This window comes from Lytechinus variegatus, chromosome 12 (genome assembly GCF_018143015.1).
Source record: "Lytechinus variegatus isolate NC3 chromosome 12, Lvar_3.0, whole genome shotgun sequence".
Lineage (NCBI taxonomy): Eukaryota > Metazoa > Echinodermata > Echinoidea > Temnopleuroida > Toxopneustidae > Lytechinus > Lytechinus variegatus.
In genome coordinates this window covers 19,423,034-19,435,954 of record NC_054751.1, presented here as the reverse complement: position 1 = coordinate 19,435,954, position 12,921 = coordinate 19,423,034, and the positions used below count along the sequence as shown (strand labels likewise).

Genomic DNA, 12,921 nt, shown 5'->3' with positions numbered 1-12,921 from the left:
CGCACACTCGGCGTTTCTTCGTCTAAAGTGGATGTAGACTGATTTTACCGAGCGCTCCGTTGCCTGAGGTGGGCATTTGGCGACGGCTAGCTCCAAACATTAGTTTTCCAGTGCCAAGGAGGACGATATAAGGAGTCACAATCAGGGTGTACAGTCATTACATTGTTGAATTTTCAACAGATACGCATTAAGAAATTCGTCTCAGATTGACTGGAGTTAGAACCGTTTTCATTTTGAGTAAATTCATGTAGTACGCATTTCTTCCTGTGAGAAATTGGCATTCAAAGCTAGCTGAGCCATTAAAGAACCGTGTGACCCTTTTCATCATTTCGGCGTCTCAAAGACATTTAATTAAGTAAGGAATCTTTGGTTCCCAACCAGTAACAAATGATAAACATAACAAACTACTTCAATAAAGTTACCCTTTCTTGGACGAGCTGTGCATTTAAGATCACCGATTAACAGCATATGACATTTATCGCCCGCTAAATACAGATCGGAGACGAGTCTGTGGTAATCTGTCTCAACCTAGATGGCTGGAAGTAAATGAACATTGACTGGCGGGATACACACAGCATCTGTGCAGATTTTTATTAGCAGTTTGAAGATGCCAGTACCAATAGCCAATTGATCATTGATGAAAAAGACAGTTTAAGCTACCATCGGCTGATGCGTATGTTGCTGTATCTGCTGCTAAAACATTTCAAATGAACCAGGAACTGAAAACAATTATCCACGGCCCTTCAGAAATGTTGTCATCTGTATTAAGGAAGAGGGGGAGACACTACTTTCAAATGACTTCATGATAGCTTGTAAAAGAGGAAAGAAAGCTTCTCCGGGTGTCGATTTCCTTTTCAACAATACATTAACCGACTAGTGTCACGCCGCTTGTTCACACCAAGACGAAGCTGACACCACGGGGCCCCAGTCGGCTAGAACTCTTAAGCGTGCTCATGAATTTCGGAATGATATTAAATTCACATCACGTGTGCTAAAAGAAAACACTTATGAAAATACGGCTTTCTGAGCGATCCATTTTGACGTTCATGACCTTAAGAAATGAAAAGTCTGCGTTTATCATGTCTGTGTGGTACGCCATGGGCATATGATTATTTGTAATAATCTAAGCAAGACTGAACTTGCTGAAAATCGGATCCCATTACCTTTTACATCTGACTGACAAGGGAAGCTGGAAAACATCTTCAGACATCGAATCAATCGTAATCGGTAGCGAAGAAAATTTAAAGACACTTCTCCCCCAGTTTGTTCACGACTCCCTTAAACTTGACACTTACCCGTCTTGAACTTTGTGCATTCCATTACCGGAGCGAAGTAGAACGTGTCTTGAGACCTACCTGTCAAGACCTTAATCTAACACTTCAATCGAAATTAACAGGCAAGCACCGGTAAAAGCGGTCATTCCATGCACCAGAGACTGTCATTTGTGTCACATCCGAAATGGACTTCTTTCCGTAAGCACTAATGTTTCTCCGCCATATCTTGTTATCTAGAGCAATTTCGCAAATCGATCAGCGGAGACTTTCTCGATATAAGCACGGGTTAGCTGTACTACCTTGAATAAAACATAATCGCCGAATGATGTCGAGCGATGAGTAGTGATTGATTTGGACAACGTCCCGGACATTTCATAGACATCTCCCTCGGACATCCGAAGGTAATAGCACGACTAATATTAATAAGGAATAGATCGTTACAGCGAAAACAACGCAACTTCAATACTTTGAGGTATTTGAGTGAGAATCACAAATTACCATTTACGCAGTTTAAAAATATAATTTTATGATATTCTTTTGTAAGGAGTGTTTTCCTCTCCTGTAAATATATCAATACAATTTTCAAATCTTGAACATGACTTCCCCTTTTCCAACAAGAAAAGCTGAAAACTAAGACTGGCATATTTTTCTTTTTAATTCACTTGATTTCACGGTTTGGCATTTCTTCTTGATCACGATGATGTACTTCGCATAAAAGGGCACACACATTTTTCTCTTCGAGCTGCAGTGAGCACGCACACAGGAAATTAAACGACACGTTTGCTTAGAAATTGTTAATCACTTTCAAATTGCAGATGCATCAATCAAGGATAGGGTAGAGCAGTTACTCCAGCCTTGGCGAAGACTTTTGACGAGTGCTATTTGTAGACATACACATGCAGTGAAGCTGTATGCGGACCGTGATAGAGCTGTGGTGATAGCATATCAGAATGGATGCGGTAAAGTTCACTCCTCCCACGGACTACGAATCCTCATCGGAAGCTCTTAATTTGTTTGATGTGGGTTTCTCCAATGCATCTGAAAACGACACGCTTCTTCTCCCCATCCCCTGTCACCTACCAGAAGCCCCAATCGCAGTTAAAGGCTTCATTGGTCTCCTCACCACCATTATCGTCATCCTTGGAGTTTTTGGAAATGTCCTCGTTTGTCTGGTGGTCATTCGGCGTCCAAAGATGCGAACTGTCATCAATATCTTTATTTGTAATCTCGCCATCTCGGACTTGATATACGCCGTCTTGGGATTTCCCATGAACATCACTGCGTACTTAAGCTTCGTATGGGTACTTCCTAGTTTTCTGTGCAAAGTTTCAGTTTATGTCCCAGCTGTTATGAGTTTCGTGTCGACACTTACTTTATCCGCCATCGCTGTTGACCGCTTCTGTCTCGTGGTCTATCCACTTCTCAAGCCTATCAACAAGACAAGATGTTACATAGCTCTGGCTATTATCTGGTTGATGAGCACAAGTCTTACTCTACCTATTCCAATCTTTACCGACATTGCAGATCTGAGTATCTACTTCGGGCAAAAATTTGTACTATGTCAAGAAACGTGGCCATGGGCCATTCGCCATGACCGAAAGCGGTACAGCACTGCTATGTTTCTTATCCAGTTCTTTTATCCTCTGCTTCTGGTATCAATTGCTCATACGTGTATATCTATAAAGCTCAGTAGAAATGTGCGACCGGGAATGCGTGGCCGGGACAGTGAGGTTAGGGAAAATCATCGTCGGCAACGAATGAATCGCATGTTATCGGCAGTGGTCATTGTTTTCGTGATTTGCTGGTCGCCGCTAAACATTTTTCTTCTCTTGCATGAATTCAAAGTATCTATACCATGCTTATGGATGATGATCTCTCAATTAATCGCAGGAAGCAGCATAATCATGAACCCCATCCTTTACGCCTGGTTGAATGACAATTTCCGGAAGGAATTCCATCGTCTGTTGCCTTTCCTCACTTGTTTAGAGGACCTTATGCCTGCTGTATCCAACAAGAGTACAACAGGAGCAGTGTCCGGGTCTAACATCAATGGGAACCTCAAGCGTAAGGAACGACCCACCGGAGCAACCTACCTCCAGCCCACAGCGGCTGAGAGTACCGCTTCTGGAGCTACTCCTATTCTCAACACCCGCAAACTTGCTGTAGAGGATACAACCATGTAATGCCGCCATTGCTTTTGTTTGTTTTGCTAGGAAAGGACTAGCCATAGGAACATGATTGAACGACTTTTGTGGACGACTCTTCACGAGGGAAAATGTCGAACGTTTCATTGATACAGTGTTGATCTTTGTCACTGAAGTGACGATGTCTCTTAAACGTATTTCTTCCTCAAGCGGTGCACGAATTCACGATACAGCTGTGTCCTTCGCACCACCTCGCTGTTGCAGCATAGGACCTGGAAATGGATACCATACCAAACTTAAACATACTGATATGTTCTTGTACGTTGAGCATGAGGAAAATATGTCAATCTGACTTAATGGGCATGAGACACTTCGTGGAAATTAAAATTAACAACTGTTAACTTGGAAATGTCGACAATCATCAATGACAACGGATAGTTATACTCTTCTTTGTTTAAAATGGCATTGTTAATCGCGTTCAATTCCCGTAGAAGAACATCAACGAAAGAAACAAAATTAAGAGTAACTGACCTAAAGCATCTACGTATTGATTCATTACGCGCTTTTCCTGCGATAATTTGTTGAACTCAATTGTAATTTTTATCAAACTTATTTCTTTAGATTTTATTTTGTCTTTTAATTTGCTTTCGTTTCTTCGTTTTTTTTTAAATTTCCAAAGAGACCCATATTGCCTTTAAGGAACACGTCGCAGTGGAAAAGGGATGTGTTATGTATGATAAGTTTATCCGATTCATCAACTTAATCAACTGCCAAGGCATCAACCATTTTATTTTTTCATCTTTCGCTATTGACTAAAATGCCCTGTATTTTGTATACAAACTATGAAATAATGTATATTTCTATGAACACGTACGTCGCCAACGTGGTAAGTTAAACGACTTCACTAAATGTCCTGTACAATTCTTGCCAAATAGTCTATTTGTTTCCAGTGGGTAGAAATTAATACCCAAAATGATTATAAACCAATAATTTGCTAAATGAAGCTTTATGCTATCCTTTCACTATCGCTTTCTTCAGGCAATTTTCTAGAATCGCAGGAACGCCTTTAGATTTAATTTTGCGCTTGAGTCTTACATTCAGCATTTTAAGGATATACGTAGATATTATGTAGGTACGATGAAGTAAAAATGTGTTCAAAGGTGAACAAAGCAGATAGGCCCAGTGACAAGCAACATCGTTTTATAACTGTATCATTCGCACTGTGTCTTACTTATGTGTTATTATACAGTGCACTTTGTAATAATTTGTTTCAAATCCATTGCATGTATCATTGCTATGACCTATTTGTATCATAATGACATTTTTTTGATGAAGCAATGATTTCTGATATATTTTACAACCAATACCACAATCTGAAAAATATTTAAGGGGCACAAGAACTACGTTTTCCTGAATTGTAAATTTGGTTGTAAAGATAATTGGGCAACTGGTAAAAAATAAAATTAAATTATGGCTAGTCTTAATGCATCCAGTCTACATTTCACATTGTCTTCATGGAATTGTTGACTTGAACATCACGGACGCATGCAAGAATTCGTAAATGTTTTTAAATTCCTACTTTTTAAAACATGATGGTAGGCAGACATGTTTTTAGGGCGGTGAAATACAGACGATACGTTGATTTTTGGAGCGTTTTATTATCTTACAACTTTAGAGTAAAGGATCTTGTGCAAACTATGGAAATAGCAGTGAAATAATGCAATTAAAAGTATCCTATTTGTTTATTAGTATCATTACTATTTTTATGTTTTTATTTTTGTTATTATTAGAATGACATAAGACTACCGTTTCTCATCTTACAAAATAAAACTTAAGTTTTCGTCGGTCTTTCAAATACAGTTGATTATTTCGCAACTATTTGAGTTTGGTAACTTTGACTGTACATGTACATTCAGAATTAGCTCAGAACGTCTGCAACGCATCATTCTCCTTACTTTTCTTAAGGCAATTAATTACATACGTGTAAAGTGATTCCATTCTCGACCTAAAAGAAAGCCTAATCTAATATCAGGGAATCTGACATCTTAATTCCAGAATGCAGGAGAACATATTAAGTTAATGTACAAGAAAAGTATGGGAATAGTGATAATCGCTTTTAAACGTTCTCTGGTTCACAGCAATTCACGGAAATCTTGATTCGATTTTCAGATACATGCATTACACAACATACAGAATTGTAGATGGTTGGCACGCACGCTAACTGCATCAGACACAAAGAAAGAAAGAAGGGAATCAAGAATGAAGCATTTATCCTTGCTTCATGATGTATTTTTGTTTTTATTATATGCTTTAAGAAACTTGAAACCAAAATACAATTTTATCACTTTCTTCTTATTTTGTTTTAGGGTTCATAAAGAAATTTTGTTTTAGGGTTCATAAAGAAATTTTGTTTTAGGGTTCATAAATTCATAAAGAAATGTTAAGAGGAATATAATATGCATTCATTAATGAAAAGTAATTTAATCGCTGGATTTGAACGATTTGCGAAGGATATGAATGTAGAAGATATACAAAGTCCATCATTTTAGGCTGCCAAAGGGTTCAAAACATGCGAAGACTCTTGGGAACATCACCAATTGTTCCATCTTAGTCCGACAAAATTCCGAAAGAAATTTTGCTCTTCATTTCTTCGAATGGTTTTCCAACAATAAAATACATACAACGCTTCCAAACCTTAGTTTGAGTTCGGTGATTTTCCGAGGTATTTTTTTCTTCGATATTCGCATCCTTTGTAAAACGTTCGGATGCTCGTGGGGACGAGGAATTACCTGCATATTTTAGCTGCAGAAAGAGTGAACCCCCTGCTAGTTGCATATTTTTGTTTTAACGACAGCTTTCAGCCACGTATGATCATGGAAAACTAACGGATTACTTTTCAATACATTTAATGAAAGGTTATGACAATAAGGTTTCACTGTAATCGGTATATGTAAATAAATGAATATATAAAATAGATTTATAAGTAATCACTTTTAGAATACGAGTTTAACACAATGCTTTTTTTTATTTCACAGCGTTTACCACATTTAATTTAAAATTGGTTATTTACACACACTTAGATATTTTATAATGTTGTTGCTATAGTCAGATCAAAGGTCACATACAAACCAAACGCTTGGTTTACTCAAAATTAACACAAATATAATTTTCTATCTAAAGTGCGTGATATTTAAATCATTCCAATGAAAAGGATATCTATACACATACATGTATATCAAGATATGTGGTTGCCGAGAAAATTGTAGATTTTTTTTTCAAAATGAGGTGATTAATAACATGTTGAATTCAGGGGAGAAATTTGTGCTAATTGATTTATCTCAATAGCCAATTACGGTAAAACAAAATGTACGAAATCATTTAAAAACTAATTATAACGGATTGGAAATAAAAATAGAAGCTGAGTACATAGACAACTAAAGAACAATAAAAAACGATCGAGGCTCCTCTTGTTTGGAAATCTAGATATTTCATGGCGAGACGATGTGGTTTCATTTCTTGTAACAGGTACCGAAATCCATTTGTTTAATCTGCAGTCATCTTGTACACGATGTAAAGACTATTCTGCGTTTGCCTGAAATCTATATTGCCTTTAGAAAGCTTGCCCTTGGTAATTGCAATATGTCACAATACACGATAACCCTACCAATTACTTTAATCATTTTGTCACTCTTTATGGCTTTTATTTATCAATATTAACAAGTCATTATCACATACACATGTACATTAGTTCATTTGAAAAATAATTTCAATTTTTCAACTTGAGCATATTAAAACATGGTATACTTCACTATGCTAACAAGTTCATTTCGCTCTTTGATATCCTTAATGGTTATTGTATTACACTAAATTTCAGTAAACTCTGCCATTCATTATGGAAACTAAAACAGTAATGCCCCAATATCAATCTTCACTTGGCATGGTTAATTAATCGGACATGCATTATTCACCAAAGTGAGCGGAGAGAATGTTGGCAAGCTATGAACGTTCTTCTCAATGCGTAATTTAGTTGCTATTATGTGATTATGCATGATTGGTATGCCATACAGATAACATGTATACTCGTTTATTTATTATGGTATTTTAACGATACATCGAGGAAAATCACTTATCCAAACGATTAAATCTTCTTGTGAATACACTTTTTTATACAAAGGAAATATTCTCTAAGAATCATTGATCGAATGTTATTACGTGTTATTAAATGTTTTAATTGGTATTTTGTAATGTGGTCACTGTAAATACTGAGAATATTATATTCGTTTATGTTCAGTTTGTTGGTATTCGAACATAAGTTCGCTGTTGCATAGACGCTTCTGTTATCGTCTTAAACTATTATAAATACGATGCATGTATCTATTGAAAGAAATAAAGAGCGGGATAAATAGTGCTCGAATTGTCATTTCAAATCATTGTCTGGAATTACCTGTGTTGATTAAGAGAAAATAAATATGCTTGTAAAGGGTACGTGGAGAAAATACGGGTAAAAATGCAATGTACAGTCTAAAAAAAGAAATGTTAACTAAACATTTGAAAGGTTGGAGGAGTGACAACATTTTCTAAATGTTGCATTTACCACTTTTAATGGTTCTACCCAACACTTAAAATGTTGGATTCTGCTTTATACAAGGTTGGATGTAACATTTGTAAAAGGTTGTCACTCCTCCAACCTTTCAGATGTTGATTTAACATTCGAATTGTTAGAGTGTAATGATACAAGTTAGTTGAAAAATTTCCATTCCAGAATAATGGACGTCTTCCTAGGTTTAAGGTGATGCATTTAATCACTGGACACACCTTAGAGGGCGATCTCCTCGCTTAAATGAATAAAAGAAAGGCAGAAAATTGCGTCCTGGTGTGACAGAGGTCTGCATCTTTCACAATTATACAAATAATCATGTTTAAAATGTGACAGAGGTCTGCATCCTTCACAATTATACAAATAATCATGCTTATAATGTGACAGAGGTCTGCATCCTTCACAATTATACAAATAATCATGTTTAAAATGTGACAGAGGTCTGCATCCTTCACAATTATACAAATAATCATGTTTAAAATGTGACAGAGGTCTGCATCCTTCACAATTATACAAATAATCATGCTTATAATGTGACAGAGGTCTGCATCCTTGACAATTATACAAATAATCATGTTTAAAATGTGACAGAGGTCTGCATCCTTCACAATTATACAAATGATCATGTTTAAAATGTGACAGAGGTCTGCATCCTTCACAATTATACAAATAATCATGTTTAAAATGTGACAGAGGTCTGCATCCTTCACAATTATACAAATGACCATGTTTAAAATGTGACAGAGGTCTGCATCCTTCACAATTATACAAAAAAAATCATGTCTAAAATGTGACAGAGGTCTGCATCCTTGACAATTATACAAATAATCATGTTTAAAATGTGACAGAGGTCTGCATCCTTGACAATTATACAAATAATCATGTTTAAAATGTGACAGAGGTCTGCATCCTTGATAATTATACAAATGATCATGTTTAAAATGTGACAGAGGTCTGCATCCTTCACAATTATACAAATAATCATGTTTAAAATGTGACAGAGGTCTGCATCCTTCACAATTATACAAATAATCATGTTTAAAATGTGACAGAGGTCTGCATCCTTCACAATTATACAAATAATCATGTTTAAAATGTGACAGAGGTCTGCATCCTTGACAATTATACAAATAATCATGTTTAAAATGTGACAGAGGTCTGCATCCTTGACAATTATACAAATAATCATGTTTAAAATGTGACAGAGGTCTGCATCCTTGACAATTATACAAATAATCATGTTTAAAATGTGACAGAGGTCTGCATCCTTCCCAATTATACAAATAATCATGTTTAAAATGTGACAGAGGTCTGCATCCTTCACAATTATACAAATAATCATGTTTAAAATGTGACAGAGGTCTGCATCCTTCACAATTATACAAATAATCATGTTTAAAATGTGACAGAGGTCTGCATCCTTCCCAATTATACAAATAATCATGTTTAAAATGTGACAGAGGTCTGCATCCTTCACAATTATACAAATAATCATGTTTAAAATGTGACAGAGGTCTGCATCCTTCACAATTATACAAATAATCATGTTTAAAATGTGACAGAGGTCTGCATCCTTCACAATTATACAAATAATCATGTTTAAAATGTGACAGAGGTCTGCATCCTTCACAATTATACAAATAATCATGTTTAAAATGTGACAGAGGTCTGCATCCTTCACAATTATACAAATAATCATGTTTAAAATGTGACAGAGGTCTGCATCCTTCACAATTATACAAATAATCATGTTTAAAATGTGACAGAGGTCTGCATCCTTCACAATTATACAAATAATCATGTTTAAAATGTGACAGAGGTCTGCATCCTTCACAATTATACAAATAATCATGTTTAAAATGTGACAGAGGTCTGCATCCTTCACAATTATACAAATAATCATGTTTAAAATGTGACAGAGGTCTGCATCATTCACAATTATACAAATAATCATGTTTAAAATGTGACAGAGGTCTGCATCCTTCACAATTATACAAATAATCATGTTTAAAATGTGACAGAGGTCTGCATCCTTGACAATTATACAAATGATCATGTTTAAAATGTGACAGAGGTCTGCATCCTTGACAATTATACAAATGATCATGTTTAAAATGTGACAGAGGTCTGCATCCTTCCCAATTATACAAATAATCATGTTTAAAATGTGACAGAGGTCTGCATCCTTCCCAATTATACAAATAATCATGTTTAAAATGTGACAGAGGTCTGCATCCTTCACAATTATACAAATAATCATGTTTAAAATGTGACAGAGGTCTGCATCCTTCCCAATTATACAAATAATCATGTTTAAAATGTGACAGAGGTCTGCATCCTTCACAATTATACAAATAATCATGTTTAAAATGTGACAGAGGTCTGCATCCTTCACAATTATACAAATAATCATGTTTAAAATGTGATAGAGGTCTGCATCCTTCCCAATTATACAAATAATCATGTTTAAAATGTGACAGAGGTCTGCATCCTTCACAATTATACAAATAATCATGTTTAAAATGTGACAGAGGTCTGCATCCTTCACAATTATACAAATAATCATGTTTAAAATGTGACAGAGGTCTGCATCCTTCACAATTATACAAATAATCATGTTTAAAATGTGACAGAGGTCTGCATCCTTCACAATTATACAAATAATCATGTTTAAAATGTGACAGAGGTCTGCATCCTTCACAATTATACAAATAATCATGTTTAAAATGTGACAGAGGTCTGCATCCTTCACAATTATACAAATAATCATGTTTAAAATGTGACAGAGGTCTGCATCCTTCACAATTATACAAATAATCATGTTTAAAATGTGACAGAGGTCTGCATCCTTCACAATTATACAAATAATCATGTTTAAAATGTGACAGAGGTCTGCATCCTTCACAATTATACAAATAATCATGTTTAAAATGTGTGGAATTGAAGTATACATCTCAGAATGTTTAAAGAAATTGTTTTTCTTCTAAGTTTTGAAACAATTCCGTAAGAAAGATAGTTTACGATTACATGCTCTTTTTTATATTCACAACATACTAAATAAATATGAAATGAATCAGGGGTGTCTTATGAAGAGGGGCTGAAAGATGGCCGAGAGAGATAAAAATAGAGATTATATTGAAATGGTTAAGGAGAGCAGGAGAGGCATGTGTGTATGTTCTTCTAAAAAAGAAATATGGGATTTAAATTGAAACATAAAGAGTGAAAATTCAAGTAAGTCTACCTACGGCAGAAACATTACGATGTCTAAAAGGTGCTTTGGTATTAGAGGTTTATTCATGTAGACTCATGAGGGATACGGGCAGTCGCCTTGTGGAACACCTCTCGTAATCATTAAATAATGAAACAGGATCTTGTGAAGTTCAGGGCAATGACAATTGAGCTGACATCACATACGATAGTTTCTGGATGGATGGAATTTCGAGGGAGTTCATAAACATCAGCTTCTGGTTTGGGTCATGAACAGACGAATCATAAACTTAAAGGGTCAAGACCACCACAGAAAATGTTAATTTGAATCAATAGTCAACACAACGTTGAAGATTTCATTAAAATCGGACGCAAAATAGGAAAGTTATGGTATTTTAAAGTTTTTTTCCCCACAAAACTGTTATATGCACAGTTACATGCAAATGAAAAAGATGATACCTGTATGTCCTTCATTCTATTTATTATTTATATTACTGTTTATTTTGTTTGAATTACACAATATTTCAATTTTTACAAATTTGACATTAATGACCAACTTGACTGAAGCATAAAATGTTGAAGAATAAATGCTTGTTATTACAAGAAAATGAAGATGAAATTACAACAATTCATATTTTATATGATATAATACAAAAGAAATATTGAGTGTGTGGTGTCATCAATCCCCTCATTTGTATACCGATCAGGATGTGCATACAACTTTCTTATTTTTTGATGCAATTCTCAGTATTATGCTTTTTGGATGTTTTCTCTTTTTATTCAAACTTTTTTGGAGGTGAACTTGTCTTTTAAAAGGTTTCTCGGTAAAAGTGTTAACCAAGGAATGGTAAGGATGATAATACGAGGTCTATGAATCGATGTCTTAATTGAACATACATACTAAAATCTTCAGAAAATGTAGAAGTATATATATATCATACTTTTAATAGTTTGAACAATTCAATCTCTGTGTCATTCTTCTAAGGCCACTTACGGATTTGTACACGCGCCATGCTTTCATTGAACATATGACAGATTAAGTGAGGATTAAAAAAAAATCGACAAAAACACACACAGATACACACACACACGCATAGATTAGGCATAGATTCTTAACGGAACTTACGGGTATTTTGTCGGTCGTTGCCTACATAGCCCCATAGACTTAAGCGAAATATCAGATCTCATTCTCCCTCTCTTAACACACATGCACACACCCTCACACACACACACACACACACATAACTTGCATGATGACTGCTTATTGGATGTACCTCCGCACCTCTCATTATTACTAATTTTAAACTGATCGGTGTTCATATTCTTAAAAGCATTTCACCTTCCAAACATTCTTTCCATTTATTTTTCTCACCCTCGCCTTAATTTCTCTCCGATCGCCGTCTTATTTTTCTCTCCCCTGTTCTCACCCTGACTCAACGCACAGGCCAATCCGTCAATAACGGATGGTATGATTGCATTTACTTTCCTCTATTGCTGTATAGCTTGATGATTCAAATCATTTACCGCATTCAGCTCGGTTGGAATTTTGGCGTCTCTTCATATCCATAATGCTCACACTCTCCTGATAGGAGAAATAATACTAAAAGCCGATCACCAAGATGAACGCGTATTATATATATTGTCAAAGATCACCGCTAAGAACATATTTCGTACATTCAGGTGTGAAAGATTAACTACA

At 35.4% G+C, this 12,921-nt stretch overlaps 1 protein-coding gene across 1 annotated transcript; it reads left to right on the top strand.

The window, feature by feature from the left end:
- Window positions 1-7,902, top strand: LOC121425420 (neuropeptide Y receptor type 2-like). The gene has a single exon (XM_041621466.1). It carries the CDS (start codon window positions 2,225-2,227, stop codon window positions 3,455-3,457), a length of 1,233 nt encoding a protein of 410 aa, XP_041477400.1. The 5' UTR covers window positions 1-2,224; the 3' UTR covers window positions 3,458-7,902.
- The last annotated feature ends 5,019 nt before the right edge of the window (window positions 7,903-12,921 follow it).